At 39.7% G+C, this 27,354-nt stretch overlaps 1 protein-coding gene across 2 annotated transcripts in view; it reads right to left on the minus strand.

Annotated features, from left to right (window-relative positions):
- The window catches only part of NPAS3 (neuronal PAS domain protein 3), an 836,192-nt gene extending 809,459 nt beyond the window's left edge, over positions 1-26,733 (minus strand). For both annotated transcript variants that reach the window (XM_060004701.1, XM_060004700.1), the window contains exon 1: positions 26,663-26,733. In XM_060004701.1, the coding sequence (XP_059860684.1) occupies positions 26,663-26,733 (71 nt within the window). The remainder of the gene's footprint in view (positions 1-26,662) is intronic.
- Between the last annotated feature and the right edge of the window lie 621 nt (positions 26,734-27,354).

Raw genomic sequence — 27,354 nt, forward strand, 5'->3', positions numbered from 1 at the left:
TGTTCTGTCTAGTTCTAACTTTATGCTAATGTTATTACTTGCAGTTTGAAATCAGTAGCGCTTAATAATTTTGAAATTCATTTTTAACAACTTCAATAATAAACATCAGTCTTTATATGTTTCAATTCAAACCAACATTAATTAACCAATTCATTTTGGGGGACATCCTCCTTTACAGGTAGGAAGACCTTCAAAATATTTCATTACCATCCTGTCCTCTCCCTCCCTTTAACACAGTAAGGCCCTAATCTCAAATAGCGTCACACAGATTCTCAATGACATCAGGAAGCAACACACCACTGTACCAAAATATTTGTTTAAAACAAAAAGCTTTCTTTTTTCTTCTAATTGCTTCTTTTGACTCCATAACTGCAAATGAGAATTATGTGAGGGGTTTCATATTTGTGTTTCATTATTTACTTAAGAGGATTTTAACTTATGTTACACTTTGATAACTGAATATCATATGCTGTTCTGTATTTGAACTTCTGAACCATTCTCTTTATTCTTTTACTTTTTATTTACCACTAAAATGTAACTTTCTAAAAGAATTTAAGTAAGACCACAGCTGATTAGCAGAGAAGACATAGTTCCTCACCCATAAAATGGGGGTATGATCTCTTCCTCAGAGGGTTTCTATGGAAATTAAATGAGATAATGTGTTTAATGCTCTTAGCACATGGCCTGAGACACAGAAAGAGTTCAACACATGTTGCTTTCATTACGATGATGCTGAAGATGGAGGGTGTGGCCACATAAGGTATCAGACAATCCTCACACTATGAATAACCCAGGGGCATCCTCAATTTGAGACATGGAGCAATTTATCACAACATGTTATACAGATTAAGTGTGAAACAGAGCAGAACCAACATAAAATGGCATCACTACAATCAGATATGAATTCACATTTTTCAGAGAAATGTTATTAGGTTTCAAATTACTGGTAAAATATTATTTTGGGTTTTAAATATTTGTTTCTGTAATGGAAATAGTAACAAACAATTTCAAGTTTAAAAATGTTTATTTCAAGAACTGCCATGAAATTACCATTTATGTGGGGAATTAAGCAGCACAAACTTTCTCTAAATACTTCCAGAGTTTGGTGAGTATGTTTAAACACACATGCTGGGGGAAACACAACAAACTGAAACACAATATACTGCTGTCGGGGTTCTTAGGATTAAATGAAACCGTCTTACTACAGGTTTTCCTCTCCTACTATTTCTTAAAGGATCGCTATTACATTTTACATAAGTCCTCTGCTTTTTCCTAATTCTACATTAAACACATAAGTATACATTTTGTATGAATAAAATTCATGGATAAGCAAAGATTATATTCTATAGTAAAGGACCAAAATAATGTTTAAAAACTCAAACAAATGTATGGCTCCTTTGAGCTGACAGAATAATGAGGAAAATCATTTTATTATTTTTGAATTAATAAAAGCTATAATAGTGCATAGAATAGCTGCTTCCCCCACCCCACCCCCCAAAAAGTAAAACGTCTATAATTTGACATTCCACTGTGGTGTTCTTGGTGATTTGTCTGAGAAGCTGTCTCAGCCAACTACCTCTGGGGCACAGGAAGAGATATGTCTCTTTAGTTTCCATTTGTATTTGAACAGATTCTTTACATGTTAATGCAGGCTTTTACTTTTACTTTTCTCCTGTTCCAGGAAATATTCAAGGATATAGCCATATAATAAGTTATATCTTCTCCATGGCTATTGTAATAAACATTGTCTTTCCTGCTTCTCTCCGAACTCATTACATGAGTTTGTTAATGACTGTAAAGGATATTTAAGTCAAAGAAAAAAAAATATCCTATTTAAATATAAAGAAAACATAAAAGTAAGGAAACCTTCTTGGATGATTTCCATTTTAAAGTTCTTCCATGTGTTTGATTACTATCTTATAACCAGTATCCCCTTCCCTTCCAAAGCCCCCGATACATAATTGGAAGGATAGGAAGAGCTACAGATTCTACCTAATTCAACAATTAATCATTACTCACACAAAATGCAAGAGAAAACTGACGTAAAACATTAGACATGGGGTATGCCTTATGTACATGGGGTGTCCCTTTCATAATCTACCTGGCTTCAGTCAGCATATCCCCTTTTTGTGGAGTATACTCCAGCCAAGAAAGACTATAGATAATAGTACTACATTCATACTTACTACCTGGTGAATTCAGAAAAGAGGGTTTTCACCTCTGTAAACCTGAAGATACTCAGGGATTTCAACAGAAAGTGGTGATGCTGTTATTGAGGAAATGAAGCCTGCCCAAGGCTTCTAAACCGAGCACCATGTGCATATTCCTGGGGCTCTCACTGAACGTGTTGTCTCCTCTACTATCACAGTCGTAATTAAGTCTGTGTCTACCAGAGACTTGAACACTATTCATGCAAACTGCAGATTTCACAAAAGAAAAGAAGTCTAAAAATGGCAAAATGACAATACAATCATGGTACATGAAGTATTTACTCCTGTAAATGAAAATATAGTTCTTCTGAAGGGTTAGCTTATTTCAATTGTCCAAAGTTAACATTACTAGACTTAAGGTCATTCCTCATCTTTGGAGTCTTTATTTGATTTACTGTTAAAGCATGCAAACACACACACACACACACACACACACACACACACACACACACACACACACACACACACACACACACACACACACACACACACACACACACACACACACACACACACACACACACACCCCCCCCCCCCTAGTAAATACCCGGCATCTCCTATCAAAAGTTGAGCCAGATCCAGAAATAAAGGATTTGTGGTTTCTGGGGAATAAGATAAGAAGTAAAGCAAAAGTTTAGGAACAGAAACATCAAGGCATAAGTAAACAAGTTTAAGAGTTGATCAAAATAAGTAGAGTGTTCAGAAACCAGGAGGTCAAAAGAAAGATCAGAAAGATAGGCCAGATTTTAATGGTCAAAGCAGACAGCAGTATATTTGCCAGTAGTGTGTGTGACAGAACAAGATAGCAGTATCACCAACAACACACTGCTGTGAGCCTGTTCTAGGACTACATTTCCTGCCCGTGTATTTACTTATCACTCACTCATCTGGCATACAACTGAGCACATACTGTGTGCAAGTACTGTATAGTTAAATGTGGGGTCCCTTTGATTTTGAAGTGCCCAAGGGACATCTGAATGGCTATGGCCAATAAGACAGCTGTGTATATGGATTTAGAGATCAGGAGAGATACTGGTCGAAAATGAACAGGTGTGGTGTTGTCAGCGTCTTTATTTGCTTTTATGAGCCATGGAAATAAGTGGTAGACTCCTGTAGGAAGGAGAGAATGAGGTGTGTTGAAATCAGGCCAGAACCCTGAACAACAGAGAGCTGGGAGGAATACCAGAAAAGCATGGCATCATGCAAGACAAGGGAACAGAGTGTCACAGAAAGGAAGGAGTGGTCAGAAGTGTTAGATGCTGCCAAGAGATTATGGAAATAAAGACTGAAAGTGTCTATAGGTAATAGGTCACCTCCAGTGTGGAGATATACAAGGAAGCTTACTATATATCATTGGCTAAGAAAAACTGAAGGTCACGGTAAGTTCATGGGGGTGAGAAAGAGGGTATTAACACTTCTGGAAGCATTCAGTTATTTGGGGAGAGGAGAGCTTTCATTTTAAAGAATTCATAAGAAAACAAGAAAAAAATCAAAGTAGAGAATAGGGGTCACAGGTTTTTTCAAAAAGAAAAACAAACCTTTAGGTGGCACTTGGAAAGGTCCGACTTTAAGGGAATTGATGAAGTATATTTAAGGAAACGCTGAGTGAGTCTGAGATAAAAGAGCCTAGAAAGAGTGGTCAAACGTGAAAGCTACACTGAAGCTTTCCTGTACTGAGTTGGGGTGAGGAGCGGGGAGTATAACAGCAAAGATTCAAAAGCGAGAGTTGCTACATTTAGGCTACAAAATGTCCTAACCTATAAAACTAAGAGAAAATGAGAACTTGCACAAGCTTATAATGCTTCCTTTGATTTTACCACCAAATTCGAGATTAAGCAGCATACATTCTCCAAAGTGAGAGACAGAAGGATAACAGAGTGACTCAGTCAACCAAACCGAAACTTTTGCGGCTTTCATAATTTCTAAGAGACGACGCACATGTAAAATAAATGCCTGGAATAGAAAATAAATGCTTATAATGAGCAACACTTAAAGATATCAAAAATGAGTTACAAATTCAAATGCTGAGAAAGTTAATGTGCTAAAGAGTTTATCACTGTGACACAAAATCATAATGCAATAAGCAGTAATTGTTAACATATTATTATTAAAACTGTAAGACATATGTGTAGTTGCTCAAATTTTCCAGGTGGAAAAGCACAGTCCGGAGATGGTCTGTGTTTTTCAGAAAGAGAGCAATCTTCCTAAATAGACATTGGATATAGAAGACCACTTTTATCTGGAGTTGGGAAGCCAGAGTAGATCCAGACAAAATAAATCAAATCATCATCACACTGGGGCACAAGACCAAATAGCCATGCATCATTATATCCGTTTCTGGAACTCAGTGCTCTCATCGGGCAAATAGAAAGCTTTTGCCCATTAGATTGAGTTTTCATTATTAACACTGAATAGAATTTCTAACTGTGTCATAGGGCAGAGCTCTGTTGCCATGTGTATCGTGTGTGTGTGTGTGTGTGTGTGTGTGTGTGTGTGTGTGTGTGTGTGTATGGACATATTTAGGTGTATACATCAAGGTATCAGATGTTATTTTGGTTCCAGGGAATTAGATGTGCTTCTTTATGCATACATTAATAAATTTCTAGCTAAATTTTATTCCTAAAATTATTCAAGATATACATCAATATATCTGAATATGCCTGATAAGCACTGAAGACAAAATTTAGTGACTACAGACTTTGGAGAAAGTGAGCAATGTTCAGAGTAAAGAGAGAAAGGAATAAGTATATTTGAACTACTGATCCATTCTTTCCCTAGAGTCATTAATTATTTCATTTCTTTATATATATTAAGTTCAAGCAAGTTTATCAAATTTTATCCCTCTACTGGTTTGAATGAAGGTAACAACCTTCACCACTATTAATCAATCATGGTAAAAAGCTAAATTAATCATGGTTTTTTCACTGTATCCTTATATGTGATTTTCTGTGCAAAGATTCTTGCTATAGGTACTATGTACACATGGCCATGTGATGGACGAACTGTGCTACTAGAGAAGAGATGCCTGGAAAATTGTCAGCTCTCTTTGTCATCTGTTCTATTTTACAAGATTGAATTTTTTAATTTTAGTCTAATCAACTTAAATTATTATAGGTACAATTTTGTGAAATATAGAATTAATGAAATTCAAATTTTATAGAACTATAATTGACTATCAAATAGGTTTAATATGATTCTAATTGGAAATATTCCATTGCTTCAGAATTCATCCATTTGGTGCTATCATTTGGAGGTAAAGAAACTATCAATGGCATATTTGGTTCTAACTGATTTTCTTGGTCCTCTGCTTAATAGAGAGTTCTGACACATCTTGAACCTAAGACTATTCTCTATAGAGTTACAGGAGTATACTCTTCAGGGAATCTAGAACAGATAATGTAAATAATTCAGCTCTGAAACCCAGAATGCACTAGAAATTTCTAAGCATTGGTAAAAATTTTATAATTATAAAATGTTTAATTTTCCCTAATAATTTATTTTTTAGATCAGTGGTCATGCAGTATGCAAAGGGTGTTTGTAGATTTCTGACAGATAAGGAGGACTTTTGGAATGAAACACAAATACGAAATAGGCATAATTAGAACTAAAATTCATTCATTACTTCATTCCCTAGCTCTGTTCCAGGAATGTGTTTCACCACTGGGCATGCAAAATGAAGGAGAATAATTTCTTCCCTTCTAGAGAGGTCACAATCTACACAGAAAGACAAGTACAGAAGAAACTATAACTTATTTCTTTATCATCCATTATTTTGGTTAACAGTACTCTATTCTGGTTATGAATACTTAGAATTTTAACAACAGATTCTGATGATGAATTATGACTTGCTTGCCAACAGGTAGACAATCTCTATGTCCCACTGGCACGTCCTCAAGAGCACCTTCCAGTTTGATATTTTAGCATGATCTCCAGATATCTGATTGGCATTTATATGGATAAAGAAGATGTGGCACATATATACAATGGAATATTACTCAGCCATAAAAAAAACCCGAAATTGAGTTATTTGTAGTGAGGTGGATGGACCTAGAGTCTGTCATACAGAGTGAAGTAAGTCAGAGAGAAAAACAAATACCGTACGCTAACACATATATATTGAATCTAGAAAAAAAAAATGGTTCTGAAGAACCAAGGGGCAGGACAGGAAAAAAGACACAGATGTAGAGGATGGACTTGAGGACAGGGGGACGGGGAAGGGTAAGCTGGGACGAAGTGAGAGAGTGGCATGGACATATATACACTACCAAATGTAAAATAGATAGCTAGTGGGAAGCAGCCACATAGCACAGGGAGATCAGCTCGGTGCTTTGTGACCACCTAGAGGGGTGGGATAGGGAGGATGGGAGGGAGACACAAGAGGGAGGACATTTGGGGATATATATATATGTTTAGCTGATTCACTTTGTTATAAAGCAGAAACTAACACACCAGTGTAAAGGAATTATACTCCAATAAAGATGTTTAAAAAAAAATCCCCATTGCAGAGAATGACTAGGGAATGTATCCAATAGAGAATATTTGGATCTGAGTGGTCTCATTAGTTAGACCATGTACTGATAATGAATTTGCATTAAATTATGTTAGAATGGTATTGTTAAATCCTATTGGGATAAAAACTGGGCTAAAACACTAGAAAGGGAGAAAGCGAAGTGCCAGGTCATTGGGCACTGATTGGAGGTAAACTCCTAATTTATAGCTGGATCTGAATTAACTAGAAGCCACAGGTTATTTTAAGCAAGGCTTTTAAGTGAGATACATCAACAAACTATGGTATATAGAAAAGTGCCATGCTATGCAAAAGACGGGAATATATTATGACCCATGCCACCATAACTCACAAAATGTAAATCTATTCACATGTGAATGTTATAAAAACCATGCAGGAAATAGAACTACAGATTATAACTTGCTAAATAAGATCATAATCTTCTCATAACAGTCTTTAATGTAATACCTTAGCATAATGCCAGGTATGATCTGCAAACTTTTGGCTGATCTGTTTATGTTGCAATTGTAATCATTAGCTTTACAGAGATAGTTACCATGAAATCAGAAGATAAGAAAGGTTATGATCTAGTATAATTTGGGGATGCAAAAAGACTCAATACCTACAAGTCAATGGAATGTATTAAAGGCGATATATAAGATGGGACCTATATCATCAGTTGGATCCATGTGGGGTGGTACAGAAAAGGGAAAAACATTATGATGAAGGAAGGTGATGTGAGAAAATGGAGAAGCCCCAGAATAAAGATTGAAAACAGAAAATAAATCCACAAGAGTCAGAAGGAAGCTAGTATGGTAAAAGGATGTCATCGCTACCATATACTAAGTCAACACAAACTAAGGTTTGAGCCCAGTTTCAAATCCTCACTAACTGTGACCTTATCTATAAACTGGAAATATTGGCAAAGCCTATCTTATTGTGTGACAGAGAAACTTAAACGATATAATGCAAAGGCACGATGTGAACTCTCAGCAAGTTAAAATTTATGGATAAATAGAGGAAACCAGGAAGAGAGCATGCTTACAAAATAGGACAGATATCTACTGTGATATAATATGTCATGAGAATACGAATGTATTAACATCGTAAGGATCCATCCACTACCGAATCAACTAAACCTACATAAGCTTCAGATACTGCATCATATGCAATTTTGGAAAGATTACATATTTGGATCCTTGGTCATTTTCTCTCCAAATCATTGACTTCGTTTTGCATTAAGCTCAAAGAATCTCTAAACTATAGGACTATTTCAGCACTAGATCCTCTCATCCCTTCTATAAAAATCCCCATAATAGTGATTCGTATTGTTGAGAGACAAGTCTCCATGAGTTTTCTTGCATTTTCTGCACATCTTGTAGGCAAGGTACCAACCGTCCCTTGCTCCAAACTATCTATTAATGTTTGTTTGTATGGAGAACAGCCTTGGAGGATAGAGCTAGCATTCCTCCCTTCATAGGAAAGGGGAGACATCTCTAAAAGGTTTAGGTTCCCTAAGATCGGAGTTCTTCTTATAACCCAAGCTACTGCATGTGCAGGTATTATCTAGTCTTCTTTGTATCATCCTGTAGGAACTGGGGCTCACAGAACTAGATGTTGATACCCTGGCTATTGCTAATGCTGTATTAAACTTTTCTTCATCTCTGAATCAGGGGTTTTGCATCTTCTACCAGCATCCATTAAACTGTAGCAGGCCATTAGCTTGCAAGTAGGATAAAGTCTCAGACTCTTCAAAATTCTTGAGACAGGTTTTCAGGGAAAATATACTCCCGTGTGTAACTGATGAAAATGTTATGAATATGCCATTTCAGGAGATTCTTGGATCCTCTGAAGCCCATTCACCTACTGCTATAACGTGGACCATGGGTTAAAGATTCCCGCTTAAGTTAGGAGAGGCCACACTCAATCAGGGCCTATCAAAAGTCTTTTTGACCATGTATAGCGCAAATGCTGCTAACAAGTGAATAACAGCAAAATATAGCTAGATGGTAATGTTTGCCCTTGGAACAAGACTTGGTAAATGAACTTCAGAAGAAGTGGGAATGGGATGGATCTGGCTAAGTCTATTGTGGTTTGGTTCAACCCAAATCTAAACATCTGCCGCAGACTCCTTTCTACAAAGAACACTATAGCCATCTATAAATTCCACATTTAAATTCTATTTCAGCACTGAGTGGACACTTCCAACCTTGGTGTCACAATATACCACCCAAATCTAAATCTCTTCTCTTGGTGCTAGCTCTTTACCACAGTGAGAGACTTTTAACTAGACAGAAAAAGAAAATGGTTACCAAGGAAAATATGTACATTACATGTATTTAACCCAGCTCATGACATTTATCCATTTTTACACTCAATAATGTGAGAAAATTAACACATTATTTCTAAAACAATGTCACGATGAGATGTTAAATTTTCGGAAGAGGTATTTCAAGGTGCTGACTAATGTATCTCTTGGGAAGGGGTATATACGTGTGATATGGAGAGACAGGCAAGAACACACTAAAGATTCTCTGTGTTCTATTAATTAAAAATTTGTTTATTATTATTGGTTCATTTTAAAAATGAAAATAAGCTTTATTCCTAACTATAAATTGTTCTATTCATATTATCTCCTAACAGCTAGCCAAAATCAGCTTTGGAAAAACGGTTTTGATGAGTGAAAGGGAGAGACAGGAGTTACAGAAGTCCAGTCTATACCATATCCTGCTTTTTTCTTTTCTTAAGTGTTTCCACAGTAAAAAATGGAAAATTACCTTTTGAGGAATAGAGTGCTTTTAGGGAAAATATTTTGATCAGTGGTGTTAAATTATCACTGACAAGTATAAAATAGGTTTAGGGGATAAAATACTCTTAATCTACAGATAATATATAGAATACAGATTTAGATAATCTGCATATATATAGAAATTAGGAAAAAAAGTTAATTACCTCCTTGCAGTATCTATTAATATCATTAATCAAAGAAAACAATAAATAAGTGACGATACATCTATTTAAAAAGTCATTAGCCTATTAGAAGCAAGAAATCTTATCCAATCATAAATATTTAAATCTGTCTACACTACAAACACTAAGTCAGTTCAACTTTACAAGTAAGGGAGAGGAATTAGAAGAAAGCTCCTTTGAAAAACAAGGTTAAAAAGAAATAAATAATTGTTGTAGTTTAGGCATATATCTCACTACAGAAATTTATTCTTTTATAAATGTTTTAGGAACACACAAAATTTTCAGAGATTAGTTATTCCCCTAAGCACTCACCTGTCCATCAAATATTACATTAACTTCCTTTTTTATGGTATATCATCTGGTTTTCAAATATTTCCAGAGTTGTTCTACTGTCTTGATTGAATTTAACCAACAAATGTATTTATCACTGAACACTTTTTATGTTTTTCTTCAGTGTTACATTGAGTCATGTGCATAATATGTCACTTTAAAATATAACTTAATATAGCCTATTGCTTCCTCTGCAATGTCCCTCTGGACATTCCTGCAATAAGAAGTTTCCTGTCAAAGATGTTTTCATAAAAGAAAAATACTTAGGTATCCTATATTTTATTGATTGAAACCTGCTTGACAAGCATCACATTTGATCTAAAAACTTTAATAGTTTTATAAATAAAGAATATATGTAAGTGTTAATACCATCAGAAAAAACATCCACAAATACTTCAACTCGTTACTTTGTATCATATAGTCATGCAATTCAAATCATGTAGTCACATAATTTTGTAGCTGGAAGGAAATGTTAGCAACTCAGTATACAAATAAAGAAACAGAGGCTGTAAACGGTTAAAGGACCTATGTAAAGTACAACTTCCTACAAAGATAATGAAAGACTGACACTGGTGACCAGGACTTATGCCATGACCTGCTGTTCTACTGGAACCCAACAAGCAAGTAGCCAACGGTAATTCATAATGTATTGCCATGACAATCTCAATATATCCATGGGCTCCTGTCTTAAGCTTAAGAACACATTTATTGTTGAGTAATGGAACTCTTCCTGCTTTTTGCCTGCCCTTTATTGTACACAGAAACTGACAGCCCTTTGCACAGCTTGACTTTTAGGGCTCTCTACTGACTTACGTCCTAGCATATTTGAATAGCAGTTTAAATATCCTGATCCAGGGATGTTATAGCATTCTTATTACAGTTATCTTTTACAATATACAAAACCACATTAACTAGGGGATGGTGCTACTGTCATATAAAGTGCTATGCCCCAAATCATTTGTTTAAGTTGCTCTACAGCCACATCAATACTATGCAGAAACGGGCCTTGGGAAGTTCTTAACCTTCTGAAGATAAATACAAAGGTGTAAGACAGTTCTTTCTTTTTGCTAAGAATGTTCTATCTTGTTAGTAGTTGTTTGTATCAAATATGAAGTGACTGCTAAAAGATATATTTAACTTTTTATGATATAGGCTTCCCTACATTAATGGAGGAAAAAAACATTTTATTTTTTTATTTTGGCCATCCACGTGGCTTGTGAGATCGTAGTTCCCTGACCAGGGATGGAACCCGGGCCCTCGGCAGAGAAACTGCAGAGTCCCAACCATTGGACCACCAGGGAATTCCCCCATTTTATTTTTTAAATGATCCCAAATCCTTGTCCTAAAAACAAAAAAATAATGTATGAGATTAAACCCTTGGATGAAACCATGTGCAAGAGCAGTACAGGTTATGGAAAAATATGCCTTCATAATACCTTCTGCTATCTCTGTTGCTAACTATAACTCTTGCATATATAATTCCATTATACTTTTATAATTCAGGGTTTTGAAAATGCTTTTGAACCATTAATATATTTTCCTGGTTAAAATTCTTTGAGATGTTCTTAACAAGAGTCTTAGATAATGAATTTGGGCAAACTCTGGAACAGTCTTTACAGTATTATCATTCTCATTAATTTTCAGAACTACCCACTGTGTTGAGATGATTGTCATGGGCCTAAGACTTCAATTTGGCTAAATATTTTGCATATATTTCAACATATAAGTAACCAACAGATGTTTAAATGTTAAGTTTATATGGAAGAAATGGTTAAATGTGTTTACTCTTATCTCATGATTTCTTGGCAACACTAATTCTTATTTTATTATTTCTTTATGTATTTCACAACTTCCTCTATGCTTTGGTCTATAATGACCGATAATTCCAAAATCTCTTCAAAGATAAAACAATCCTTTAATTTAAGCCATTTATACATGTATAAGAATTTAACCCATTTATACATGTATAATATTTAACAAATGTAACATATGTAGCATCACTAATTTTTAAAAACAGAAAACCTTAAATAGTAATTCAAACATTATTTTTATAAAATATACGCAATTCATATAAAGCATAGAACTACACTTCCTTTTTTTTTCTTTTTTTACACAAAGAGAGTTTTCCATTTATATTCTTATTTGGCTTTAGCAACCTGATATATGATACTGCCCTAACCTGCCAGAAAAAAAGATGGGTAGGAGGCTAAAAACAATATTACTTTTAAGAGAGTTAATGCAATACACAGTTCTATACTTTCATCCAGTTTATTCTTTTTTCTTTGCCTTTTTGGTTATCTCTGAAGACTGCTTCTGTTTCCATTGTTTCATCCTTCAGCATTCACATATCAGAGCAATAAGTATTTCATTACTGGTTTATCTGTCCAGAGGCTTGAGAAGCGGTAACAATTAACCCTCCCTTCACAGTGATTGATACAGGCTTTGCTTTCAATTTGTTCCACTACACAGATCATGAAATTCTGAATGCAATCATCCTCATTGACCTACACTTTCAAACACACAGCTACAATGAGACGAAAGTAATTATTAAAAGGAACACAGGACTACTAAGATCTGAAACAAAGTCTTTTAAAAATCTGTTAGATGACCTTCTGGTAAAATTGGCAAATTTTGATGTTAAGGAAAATGATAGCTTTGTGTCCCTGCCTGAAAATGCAAGCTGATCAATGTATATTGTGGTGACTGCAGTATGTACTTCCAAAATACAGAAAGCCATTTTAGAACTGTTACAAACTAGAGATAAACTGTCAACATTGTAGCTTAATCTGCCTAAAATTTTTCTCAAGGAAACTCAACTTCCTGATTGTATAAAGAACAAACATTGACCAAAGCAGAGAATGAAGATTGGTAAAAGCAATAGCTTTACTCTATAAGAAGAGTTGCATACCTGAGTCCTACATCTTCCCTCTCCATTTTCCCTTTAGGTGAAGATTCACAGTAAGAAATGAATACATTTTTCACAAAGCCTGAAAAATAGCTTCAAATAAATATTAATCTACTGCAATCGATATATATGAGGAATGGAGAGGGGAGAGCAGGAGAGTGGTGACTACAGAACTATATTAAAACAAGGGTTGCAGTTAAAGAAAATCGGGGCAGAAAGCAAGGCAGCAGGCCTGAGGCTCTAATCACAGAACAGAGTGATGGAGATGAACCAATACTGCATGGATTAGCAATGAATTATTTTGAACTGTAATCATATGCCTGCACAGAAGAGAGGCAAAACTAGCCATTACTCATAAACTGATCTGCTGATTTCTTGAGAGAGGTGGTGGGGTGGGGGTGGGGTTGATGAGAATAAATTCATATGTTAAACTAATTCAGAATAATGAAAACGTAAAGATGTGGTTACACGTCAAGTTACATTCTATTTTTAATGTCAGCTCCATACTACATAACATGGGATGTTTACAGTATGAACTGTAAAGTGCTTGGATTCAAGTAGGATTAATCCAACCATTTCTTCTAAGATTAGGATGTGAGATATTTACTCCACTCTCCATTTTTTCTTGTCCAATAAAACCATTTCTGAATAACTTTAATACCCCCAAATGTAAAACATTTAAGTAGTTAGTTATAAAGAAGAAACAGCATTCAAGGAATTAACTTCTTTTGGATAATCTGAAATATTCATACCAAATGAAGATTCAATTGTTAGAACTAATTTTGTTAGGAAGAAAAAAAATCAAAACTGCTGGTAGCAAGAGATTCCTGAGATTCTTATGAACAGACTGTTTAAATGAAGAGCACTTTAATCAGTAGAGGAATCCTCACGTTTCTAATGTCTTGCTGTGCATTCTGCAGGTTATAGTAGCAGCTGGTAGAGGTCATATATCTTTTGTGAGCATCCCAAAAAGGCTCACTGCCAGACTGTTAAATTATGAATAAGCAATGAACAAAAGAATGCAGATACGGTGGTGACAAGATAATCCAAGCAAATTTATCTATGACAAATTTCACAGGATTAACAAATTACATTTACACAGAACAATAAAAATGTGCAAAAAAAAATGATGAGCCTACTTTTCCTTAAACCATTAGGAAAACAAAAAAGTCACCAATCCACTGCATAAATTTAAATTTAACTTGATCTAAAGTAAGACATTTATAATATGTTCAAGATACCTTTGTAACATTTTCTCATTTCAGGTAGATCTATACAAACATGGTATATCTGGTTTATATTTTATATATGTTACACTGTAAAGACTATATATAAATATATGTTTGGCTTATATATAAATCATGTATACAACATAAAGAAATCTCCTACAATAAATAAAAATCATCCCATTCATATATACGAATAGAATGGATATGTTTTTAAGAAATAGATTTTGAGGAATGAATTATTTTTGTAGGGAAAAATGCTCCCTCAATCAGTGTAATACATATTAGCTACTAAAATATCCTTATTCATTGATATCTCCTTTTTCTAGGACCAGAGAGAGAGGTTCTGCAAACAGTTTCAATCATTCCACTTGCACCTACCAAAATACTGCAGTCTTTATGAGTAAAGTGCTTCTGAATGAAGTTTAGAACTAGTACCCTTTCCTGCAGTGTTACAATAGCAGAAAGGAATTCATAGTTGTGGGGTGGGGGGAGGATAACTGATTTCAGCTATATTCACTAAAGATGACCCTTAACCCACTATTACACTTTTCTTTATAATAAAATTTTTAAAATAAATCTTACAAATGAAGAAAGCCCCAGTCTATCAGAAGTAATCAGATATTACAGAAATGACCTGTGATTCCATAAAGTGGTCTTAAAATGCTATGTGGCACTACTTTCCAAAATATGTGATAAATATTTAAGTTTTAATGTTATATATAACCTCGGTACCCAAGTCAGAGCTGTTTAATTCTGCATTAGCATACCGATGATAATAAAATACTGTAATCAGATACAATTTCTTTTAAGATGATCTGAATGCTGTTTGAAATTTTGTAGCCTATTTTTCACTTATACTTCCTATTGACTGTTGCTTTTTATCTTCCATATTTTAGCAAAACATCTCTCTAAATGAGCCCTTTCCAACATTTCACAAGGCAACCTATTCTTTATGTAAATAAGAAATTTTCTGAATGTAAAAGTGAATATTTAATTGTTACACAAACAAAATACTCAGCTTTCAACCACAAATACTCAAGCGCTGCTTATCTAGTCCTTTCAAGCCCTGAAATTCCTACTATACATTCTTTTTTTAAGGAAGCTATTTGGTTGACAGTATTAGATCTAAAAACAGGAAGATAAATGTGGCATGCTTGTCTATTACCTCAAATCTAGCATACATTCTACAATGAGCAGTGATAGAGTCAGATGCTACAAAGTTTCCTGAAGTATAGCTTTTGTCAAAGAACTGTTACACACCAGACCAACCTCTGTGATCCCTGGCATTAGAGGAATTAAAATGTTACCAAGACTTTCCCTTCTTGAAGATGCGGCAAGTGTGTGAGCTTCTGGGAGGAGGGTGGGGGGAACTCAGTAACGATAACTTATCACTTGTGTATTTATTGTGGTCCATTTTTAACATGTTTTTAATTAAATGAGTTAATTAATATACGTAAAGCCCTTAGAACAGTACCTGGTACACAGTGCTATATAAATGCTTGCTGTCATTATTATAATGCCAGATAATTTGGCAAGAGGCCAACTTTTGAGATATACAAGAGTCCTTATATATCTCAGAAGACAACATCCAGAAATACAGGAACTAGAGTGTGTTATTCAGAAAGCCTATCAGGTTGTTTCTACCCATTCAGTGGCAAAACTATCCCAAAATAAAAACATCTCAACTGTAATCTTTAGATTAAACTGTGGCACACTCTGAGGCAAGAATAACACGGGCGGAAGAGGTCACTGAATACTTCACAGTCTAAGACCAAAGAGGCCTACGTACATGGCAAACTGATTCTTCTGAAACCATTCAGTAAAAAGTCTGCCCCAAAGTACAGACAGCTGTGGAGCTTGCCCACAAAACTACCAGAATGTTAAAAGGTAGAGTGAGAATAATTTCTTGATTCTTCCTCTAACTTTATAAACACGGTATTTCTGAACTTCTCCAAACATCTGAGGAAGGACTAAGAAGCAGAGACCTAGTTCACTACTCACAGCCCACACAGTCTTTCTGCCATAGGAACTTTCTGGCATCGGCTCAGAAATCCCCGACTCTAGAAAATCCAAAAATGTAGGCCCCTCCACCCTGCAGTTAAGGTACATTTCTAGAGACAAACCTGATTTCAATCTCTAACTCTACCACCTTCTTTGGGAACAGTAAGCCTCTGTTTTCTCATCCATAAATGGGGATATTAGCACTTCCCTTGTAGGGCAGTGGAGAAACCAATGAGAAAATTACTACAAAGTATTTAACACAGGGCCTGAAACATGTAATGTCCAATAAATCTTTATTATGATCATATGTGATCTATTTTCATTTTAAAATCCCATCAAAGATCTTTAAAATTTTTTGCTATCATTTCATTTACATTATATAGCATCTTTTCTTTCTTTCTCCCAAGAATCTCTAATCATTTTATAGTCATTACTTACAATATTTTACAGGCTGAATACCTGTCCCCGCAGAACACTAAGCTAACAGAAGTCAAAGTAGATAAGGAGTCTTATTTATAGGTCTATGAATTCTGTACTTCCTACTCTTCCAGAAAAGGGTGTTTTCTGGCCCTTGATAATATTTCACATATCCAATATAAAGACAAGTCTATAACTAGAGCAACTGCTCTTACAGGGTGTATTACTCACCACCATCCCCCACACAAGTCATGATGGTCCATTGCAGAGGTTGGATAAATAAAGCTGAATGAAAAAACCGATCAATAATTATAGTCGGGGCCCATGAGCAGTTTGGACAACAGTAATGTGCGATTTTCATCTTGCCTCTCATGATTTTGTACACGAGATCACAAGTATTCCAATTAATTCACCAAAACATTACACTTTAGACATGTATACAGACAACTTCAAGTGTTGTTTAATCTTGTCACTGCCCTAGTAAATTCAGATATAGTAGCAGTCACCTTCCTCTTACTAAGCCATGTCCTGCTTATGCACTGTACTATTATTAATATTACTACAAATTATTCTATGTACAGTTCTATCAAACTTACTAGTGCAAACATCCTATTCACACTAATGGGGCCCAGCGCAGTAAAAAATATCATTCAGTTACAGTTGGTTTATTACACTGCCCAATGAGGAAATAAAAACAAACAAACAAACAAAAAAAAAAAAACAGGCACTGTTTACTGTGAAAATACTAACATTAAATGCAAAGCAAACATAACTGAATTTTCCCATAAATTCAGGAAGTTCTTAGCTAATCATAGTATAGATTTAAATATTTAAAGTTTCACATATTCCATTATGAGCAACTTTGGAAGCATTTAAATTTTAAAATTAATATTTAATCAAATGAACTAAAATTTTCAACATACTAACCCTTACACTAGGTTTCAGCCTTACCCATTGTATGCAATTAAGAAATGTTGATAAAGCACTTGAAGTTAGATTCTAAGCCAACAGCAATGCAGAATTTTTTAAAAGTTAATTCAAGAGATGAAACGCTATAATATAGAAAAAGTAGCCATGTAAACATAACAGGGGAGGGGCTAGTTATGCTCTCACGTGTGCTTAATTTTCTTTAAATTTAGTGAGTGGCATTCTGCATAGGAAAGAGAATCACTAGAATTGCAGGAAAAAATAGGAAAAGAAAAATAGACTATCTAAGGGTCATTAGTAATAATAATAAAGCACTTAAGGAAGTTTACAGAGAAAAACATCACCAGGAATGATTCAGAAATCTCTGTGACATATCCCCTGCAAATACCCCACAAAATTTAAAGCTCAACAGCTTAAAAAATAACTAAATAAAAGCTAAACTGCCTAAATCCTCCCGCAAAAGTTCTGCTTTACAAAAGCATATACAGTACAGATACACCATCATAGAAAACCTCACCACAGAGCAGGGGACCCTGGACATCAGGTCCAGTTTCAAACAGATGTAATTTTAACATGCCAGTGGGCCAGGCCAGAAGAGTTGAGGGGTTCATGGAAATTCTGGCATTCCCATAAAATAGATCTATTGTAGGTAGGGGCAACCATTGTGTAGAAGAATTCTGGGGAAAACTCAAACTTCATATTGCCAAAAATATCAAGCTGTTACAATGTGTAGATTATATTTAAATTGCAATATAATTCTTACCAATTCATTGCTGAACAAGACATTAATTCCCCATAACTTTTAATCAAAAATAAGTCATATTTTTAAGAATATTTTAAAGACACAGGGACTAAAACTTTACTCATAATACCACTAGGTGCTAAAAATTAACTCATGTAACTTTTTTTTTTTAAAACCAAAAGCATCAAATAATCTTGGATTCGAGTTTGCTCATTGTAACAAATCAAATCTAGTAATTGGCATATTACAGGTTTGAAGTAGCTTGTGTCTCTCAATTTATAAATCAGAAATTGGAAATATGAAAGGATGTTGTAATGTGGGAGGGTCCTACGTAATGAAGGTCATTATAACTCCTGGCTCCAGAGCTATACAATCTAATATCCTCTCTGGTGGTTCTATGATATGCCCATGCATTACAGTTCTTGATGACAGTCTGTTGCCTTGGAAATATTTCATTATTTCAGTTTATCCATTTGTAGACCCTTGGCCTTGTGATATGAAGGCCATCCTATTTCATATTTTCGATTATCATTTAAGCAATCTTGTGGAGCTATTTATATATAAGCAAGTGTTAGACAACGCACATCATTATTTATCACTCTGTTTAAGCTTACACTGTAGGAAGAAATACCTCCAAAAAAGTCTCCACCACCACCTTCACTTTTTAAACCAAAAGCCCTGTGCAAATGGAATATGCTTTGCAAAGCCAGCATGGGCATATCGCATGCCTGACACTTCTGTCTAATTTTCTCGGTTATACATCCACATAGTGGAAACACTCTGTGGTAGTGCTATATAATTTGCAGCCTATTGGAGTTTTGTTTTGTTTTTTGTTTTGTTTAAATGCACAAGGTTTTCAACTTGTTCTTTCAGGCTCCAAAGAGACACTTTGTGTGTATGAGTCAGAGAAATTTAAGGAATACTAAATAATAACGTAAGACATTATCAAGAAAAAGCTTCTCTTTCCAAAATTTACTCTGTAAACATTATTAGAAGGAAATGACTTTTGTACTGTATTCTTAAACTCAGGTCAGATATGTCATAAATAAACAACAAGACAATTCAAAAGATGTATTTTTTCAAGTTTTTGATTACTGGTATATTTGAAAAGCAGTAAAGAATAGTGTCCGTAAATGCCTTTATGAAATCAATGATTTGGAAACCATTTTTTAAGGAAAAGCGAGATCACTTGAAGCATGTCCACAGAAAGCCATCTCTTATAAACATATTTGTGTTCAACCGTTACAGAGAAATCATACTACTAACCAGTAAGTTCAGGCACAAAGTGCACACAAAGGTAAAATGACTACTTAGCTGAAGCAAGTAACTATGAAAAACACCCCTCCTGAACCAACCATCTGACTTCCCATTTCTCATTACAAAACCAAATCAACTAACATGTGTAATGTTTACACTTAAAGTGTTAAGAACATTTAAAACCCTAATAACAAAGTGAACCCTTGGGGCATAAAACAACTGTTTGGATAACGGGCCAAGTTTGTGGTTATTACTGTTTGAAAACATTTAGTTTTATAAGTCCTTCCTTCCTTTCCTCTATATCGCTCCTTCTGCCCCTACCTCCTTAGTACTACTCCCTCTCCCTACAGGTTAAACCTTCTCAGATCCAACCTTTAAAATGACAGCTTCCGAGCTGAACAAGAAGATGCTATTAAAGGGCATTAAATTAAATACAGTATATCCTCCTACAACTTCAATCAGAATTTCAGACCAAGTGTTATTTAGTTCAGCTCTCAAGTGGAGCAGAATAACAAATCGCGCACTTTGATTTACCTTCTTCGAATGCCAAATGGAGACAGGTGATAAAGAACGCGCTCATGCACAGGCTATGAAGTTTCCTCTAGAAATTAATTCTATCTTCAAGATTCCCATCTCAGAGAAATTCCCAAAATGGCACACAAATAGGCCTCTGCTACAGAGATTACTGGGGCCATCCCAGTAAATACACTTACTACCAGCAGAACTGGGGATGAAGGAGGCAAAGAGGAAGGAAAGAACGGAGGAAATCAATTACAAACTTCTGATTTCAAAAAGTATTCATCATCATGTTAAATAAGAAGTAATTATTAAAAGCCTTGCACGATGCTCTGAGACATAATTTTTCTACCTACAAGAGTAAAGTACTTAATACGTGAATTCTCATAAAACACTAAGACTAAATGTTCGTTTTAGCTTTTGAGTTGTCAGATAGTTAATGCTACTCACTTTTAACATCTTTAAAAACTGGACTGTGTATGATTTATTCTCAGGTACATGATTTATATAGAAATTAGCTAGAGTTTAGAATGAGTCACTTAAGTACCAACTTAAAATTATTTCCTTAATCCTGACAATTCTGCGGTCCCTACTGTATGGAGGAAACAAGCAACAGTGCAACTGAAGCTTTTTAAAGGAATAGCTTGTTTAATAATATCTCCCTACCGCCTCTTGATGTAAACTATAGGTTAAATGCTACGTTGTACCAAAAATAAAACTACCCACGTAATAATAATTAAGTCTTGCTACTGCGGACTGCCCTCATCTTCTTTTCAAGTTCACTTAAGCCTGTGAGGAAAGTAAACATCGCTGCTTGGGGGCGGGAGTGGGGGGGACAGGGGGTGCATATATCTAACCGCATTTGTTTTCCTCACGATTCAATGGGTAACATTTCATACTTCCTACTGAGCATTTTCTCCTTGGAGACAGAGAGAGATATTCACTTTGCTCAAACCAATATGCTATATGCAATTAACGTCATTAACGCTGCCAATTAATAGCAAATAGGATTCCAAACAAAGTAGGCTGGGTGGACAGCAGGAGGGAAAACCACGTGGGGCGGAGGGGTGCTTAGTTACTCCGAAATCTAACAATGCCATCCACGTAGGACGGTTAAGGAAATTTTGAATACAAACTCCCTTTCCCTTTGGCTTTGGTTTAACTAACTTCAAACAGACATGCTCGGCTGAGCTCCTTGCCTGGCTAGGCAATTCTCACCAGGAACTTTTTTAAACACAGATCCCCAAACAGTAACTAACGGGGCAGAGATGCTCCAACTGTTGGCACATTTTGGATCTCGCTGTTGGCTTGCTGATTTGGATTGAAGGATTTTCTTCTTTCTTTTCCTTATTTTCTGTGGGGGGCAAGGGAGTGGAGAGGAGGGCAGGAGAGGAGAACAGAGGGCAAAGCAGGAGACCCACAAGTTGCCGAGGCTGGGGACGCAGCCTGGGCGGCAGGGAGGCGGCGGCCGCGCGCCTCTCTCCGCCCGGCCCGGCCTAGCTGCTCCGCGCGGAGACAGTCCCTCGGCGACACCGTCCGGGCCTGGCGCAAGCTCCGCGCTCCCCGCCCCCGGCCTCCTCCTCCTCTCCTCTCCTCCTCCCCCTTCTCGCCTGCCTTCCCTCCCCCTCCCCAGCCTCATTCCTTCCTAGAGAGCAGCTGCCAAGGGACCTGCGGCGGCCCCGGGGATCCCCCGGCCCCCCCACCCGCTCCGCTGCTCCCACTCACACAGCAGCCCCTTCTTTTCTGTTTGTTTCTCTTTCTTTTTCTTTTCTTTTTTGCTTTTTCATTCTTTCTTTTTTTTTTTTTCTTTTTTTTCTGTCAGCGAGTCACTTCATTCGCCGAGCCGAGGAGGTGCGACCGCTCGGAGAGCCTGGCGCCGCCGCCGCTGCCGCAGCCGCCGCGGGCGGACAATGCGCGCGGGGACCGCGAGCGAGCGCGGAGCCGCCAGCCCGCCGACCAGGTCCCCGCGGGCTCGCGGCCCAAGAGGCGGGCTGCGGAGCGGGCCCCGCCACCTTGGCGGCGGCGGCGGCGGCGGCGGCGGCAGCGGCAGCGGCAGCAGCAGCAGCCGCCCCGGCGGCAGGTTCAATAAACAGAAAAGTGTTACCGTTCTCGCCTGGAAGGATCCTGCTGAAAGCTGGGCTTGGTGGGCGCCATCTTCCTGCTATTTTTTTTCCTCTCTTACTTTTTGCCTCTCTCCCCCCTCCTGGGGCGGGGGGCGTGGGGAGGGCGGGAGGGGGTTGTGCGTGTGCGTGGGGTGGCGGGAGTGAGTGCGGGCGTGCGCGGCGCTCAGCGGCGGCCAGGCGGGCGGCGGCCGTGGCCTTGGCCGTGGCGGCGGCGGCGGCGGCGGCGGCGGCGGCGGTGGCCGTGCTGCTGAGGCCGGGAGGCTACGGAAAAGTAGTGGGGCCGGAGCCTCGCCGGCGGCCGGCCGTCCCCTCGCGCCGCCGGTGCCTCTCGCCGCAGGTCGCCGCCTCCTCCGCCGCTTGCGCCTTCTCCTCCCCCTGCTCTCCGGGCGCCGCCGCCGTCCATGCGCCGCAGAGCCCCCGCGGCCCGGGCCGCTCCGGCTCCCGAGACATGCCCAGCGCGGAGACAGGCGACCGGCGGCGGCGGCGGAGGAGGGGGAGGCGGCGGCGCGGGGGGGGGGGAGGCGGCCGCGCGGCCCCGCGGGCAGCCAGGCCCAGGGCCCCGCCGCCTCCGGGTTCTCGCCTCGCGCGCCGCCACACCCCCCGCAGTCACCCCACCACCGCCACTCAGAGCTGGCCCGGTGGCAGGTGGGGTACACACCCTCCCGGCGGGGGGCGTGGGGGACCTAGGTCGGGAGGGGCGGGGACGGGGAGGACGCGCAGGGGGTTTCCAGCTTGACCGCTGTGAAAGTATTTCTGGGCATTTTCCAGCTGCTTTGCTCCAGAGCGCTCTCTCGCACACAGACACCCCCCTTTCTCTCTCCCTCTCCTCTTCTCTCTCTCTCCCTCTCTCCCCCCCCTCTCTCCCCCTCTCCTTCCGTCTCTCTCCCTCCGTGTCTTCCCCCTCCCTCTCCCTCTCTCCATCTCTCTCTCTCTCCCTCTCTCTCTGTCTCTCTCTCTCCCTCCGTCTCTCTCTCGATCGTGCTCTCTCTCGCTCTCTCTCGCTCTCTCGCTCGCTCTCTCTCGCTTGCTCTCGCTCTCGCTCGCTCGCTCGCTCGCTCTCTCTCTCTCTCTCTCTCTCTCTCTCTCTCTCGCGTTCGGGGACTGGGAAGCTCCGCTGCCGGCGCAACAACGCCACTCAGTTGCAGTTTCGAACACTTCCCTTCTCTGGAGTATCGCGGCCAGGAGGAAAGAAACAGAGAGAGGAGCTGGGAGGCCACGGGAGCGGGCTTCACAGGACGGCGTCCGGGGCGCGCCTCCGGGGACAGCGCGTGGGGGTGTCCGGGCGGAGCGGCCCCGAGCGCCCCGTGAGCGAGTGCAGCGGCAGTACAGGCACCTTGTGGCTCGAGCGCTCTCAGCAGCGTTGCAAAGCCGGAGGAGCTGCATTATTCACGCACTTGCAAGTCTGCAGACCCCGGGGTTCACACGTGAATTCCCAGGAGTTTAAACGCAGTTAGATAAAACGCTTCTCTCGACTTGGCTTATAGGACCTGAGACCCGACCGGACTGCGGGCCTCGGGGATCCAGCCCAGTCGCCTCCTTATTTTACAGCTCAGCGAGGCCTAGGGAAAGGGCCACTCAGTGCAGGGCCAGTGCTGGAATCCTATTGCCTGGGGAGCCCCTGGTCAGAGCGTTTTCTCCACTAAACCGCTCAGCTGGGTGTGGGCAGCTTTTTAGGCAGAGACTTGGGTCAGTCATGTGTCACCCAGGAAAGTAGAAAGGACTCTTAAAGCATTCCCACTTTGAATAAATGAAAGAGCCGGACGAAAAACATCAATCCTATGAGAGGCTTTGCATTTTACTTTAAACTTAAGAAAAAAATAGACCTGCAAAGGGGTCCCATTCAGTTCTACCATTCCAGTACAGTGGGGCTGAGAGTTAGAAACTTGGAAACATAAGTGTTTTTCGTGACAGACGTGTTTAATCTGCATGATGGTGTTTGAGTTGTCTTTGGAGTACACTCTACAGGTAGGAGAAGATGAGAGTGATTGAAAAATGAAGTGGAGAGCGTTGAGTACAAGATAGACAGGGGCTGGAAGGGAGGGGGAAAAGTTGCCTGCTGGAAGTTTTGGCTCCAGGACGGCCAGCTTAGGGCATTTCTACCCAAAGATGACAAATGAGAGAAGCTTGTGTTCTTCCAACAGGCCACTCTTTGCTTGAAAACCCTCCACCCCTGTCACTCCCTCATTAGACTCCCCAAAATAAGTTAATGCAAAAACAAATTTTGGCAGGGGGGAATGTTGTCGCCATTCACTCTGACAGATCCAGGTCTTGAGGTGGAAACTAAGTCTGCCCTTCACAGCCCCTTCAGCCTAACAAGTAGGTGGCCCACATTCCCAATAAAATTCCAGAGGACAGGGGACTTGTGACTCAGACCCTGCCAATAATCTTCTTGCCCCACATGACTCGCTCCCCTGTCCCCAAATTAACTAAAATTAAAGGCAGTAACAGGTGTCATCATATCTGAGTAACGAAACCAAGAGCTACATTTTTCACAACTAGCACCTTCTCTTCTGTCAATATGACAGAACATAAAAAGAGAAGAAGGGAACAATACATCCCAAAGCCTAGAGTTTAGAGTTGATTATTTTTAAAGCTTTAGACTTTAGAACTGCAGTGGGATTCAGACTTGAAAAAGTGGCCCAAATTCAAAGATGAAGGTGGAAGCATCGGTACAGCTTTCGGCGTTTGAGTGCGGGACCATGGAGGATTACCCCTGCATGCTCCTGACTTGCAGGGAAATTGGCCCTGGGAAGATCTTTATGATGAAAGACACCAACACTCAGAGAGTAAACATAAAGGCTGAAAGTTCATGACTACCTCTTACGCCCAATCCATATCTTAAGGGTTAGTTGAAGTTCCCTGGAGGTCCCTGAAATCATCCAAAGGCCATCTGACATTTCTGACCCTTGACTCCCTACTTCAGAGATCACACTATTGTGACTATTGCCTGCACTTCCTAGTCAAAGTGATCACTGGATTCTATTGTCATTTAAATGTTTTATAAGTGACAAAAAAAAAAAAAAACCCATAAAACCATACCTGAACCATGAAAAGGAAAAATCTAATTCTTTCCTGGTCCTTTATGTTTGAAAGATTCCCAGATCTTTTGTATTAAAGGTTATTGTAATCACTGAAGTAAAACAAGACTAAAATAATTTAAAAATCTCTTTGACAAGGAATAGCCTCTTTTTGACTTATTTTCAAGACTCTTTGTTTTAAACTTCTGACAATACTCAGAGCATATAATGAAGTCTTCTACAGAATATCTGCAATACTGGCCATCAACTTGGAAAACATTCGGTGTGTTATGCAAAACCTGCTCTGGTTGCTGAGCCACTGGTTAGAAGGCACAAAATATGGCAGTGATAGATTATCTTAACCTTTTCAGTTTAAACACTGTTGGTTCAAATCAAAGGTTCTCAAATCAATGAAGTTTGAAATACAAGGTAAGAATAGGAGCTGTTATTTGAATTATGCATTGTGTATATTTTAAGTTAAATGCCATTGGCAAAGCTCTCAGATGTTTAATCGTATGCAATCTGGGAAACACAAATATTTAATTTCACACTTTCATGTGTTCTTTTTTTCTTCCCATCTTCTATAAAACTGAGCCCCACAAATGGGAAGCTTACCTTTCATACTACATCGTTAGTATTTCTCAGCACATTTTTGTGGATTACATTTTTGATAAAATCTTGCAACATCTCAAGTTGTCCTTAAGGAAAAACTTCAGGGTTCTAGGGCTGTTGGTGGTGGTGGTAATTTTTTTCCCCTTTCTTTCCTAACTGAATCAAAGAATGTTTACTATTTCAATGTCACAACCATATTTTTTTAAATCCATAAATGTTTGGAGGAAATGCAAACAATAAATACTTTAAAACTTCCTTCTTCCCACCTAACCTAACTTTGTAAAATTTGCTTCCTAACTTGCATCTCTGAATCTTACGCATTTGCATTATAATACGTTTAAGATGAATACTTAACAGCGCCGAGGAGACTCGGATTTCATGCTGTATTTCCCTGTAGTAACAGGTGACATGATAACACTATTATGTAGAATTGCAAGTGTACGGCTACACGTGAAAACTGTTCCCATTCTGTTTGGAAACAAATGATCAATCAGCCTCAGGTGATCAATTGCCCCCCTGGCCGCCCGTCAGCGCGGGTCCGCACCCGGCAGAAGCATTGAGAAAATTCCGCTGAAAGGGACGAGGATCCCAAACTTTGCAAAAGCACCTTGTTCTGTGCCTCAGACTTCGCTGTAACTCCTTGGCTACGCGGGGTTGAGACTCTAGATTTGGGGCCAGGCAGAAGGCAAAGGTTGATTTGACTTCGCCAGTACACTGGAGTACCTCTCAATCCGAATTGTGAATTATTTTTTCCTGTCTTATCTGTAGAACGAGGGGCAAGCAAAGTGAGCCCTGGCGATGTGCATGTGTGTTGTAACGCATAAAACAGGAGGCAAAGTGAGTCCCACCCCAGCACCCCGGAGCGGGGGCACTATCCCAGCCCAGGCGGGACTACTCACCGCTGCTGGTAGGAGGTGATGCCCTGGACGTTCTGCGGGGTGCCGTTGGCCGCGGCGCCGGCCCTCCCCATGCCCGCGCCGGCCGGCACCCCCGCGGCCGCCCCGCCGGCTGCCGCGGCCGTCACCTGCACGCTGAAATCCGGAAAGATTCGGATCATCGCCGCGGCTTCGGCCCCCGGGCGCGGCGGCTCTGGGCTCGGGCTGGCGGGGGCTCGGGCTGGGGCTCGGGCAGCGGCGGCAGCAGCAGCAGCGCGAGCAACGGCGGCGGCAGCAGCGGAGCCAGGCACTAGCCTGCAATCCCATTAGTGAGCCGCGGCCACTGTGCGCGGCGGAGAGGCGCTTTGATGTGCGCGCAGCGGGCTGGGGGGGCCGCAAGCGCAAGGAGGAGGTGCGGGGGGGGCGTGCGAGGGACTTGCAAACAGCAAAACGTGTCAGGGTGGGTCCTTTTTTCCCTTTTGGGGGGCGGTGGTGCTCCCCCCTCTTTCCAGGATGTTGCTCTCACTGGCTGCTCCGACTGCGCTGCGCGAGCCCAGCTGAGGGAAGAAGGGGAGGGGGTGGCGGAGGAAGGATGCACCGGGAGGCTTAGAGAGGACTTGGCTGGTGCAAGGGGATGACGGGCAGCGGAGGGTGCCTTTCTTTCCCGCCCCCTCAACACAAACACGCACACACACACCGCGCACTTCCGACTCCAA

Source organism: Delphinus delphis, chromosome 2 (assembly GCF_949987515.2).
Source record: "Delphinus delphis chromosome 2, mDelDel1.2, whole genome shotgun sequence".
NCBI lineage: Eukaryota > Metazoa > Chordata > Mammalia > Artiodactyla > Delphinidae > Delphinus > Delphinus delphis.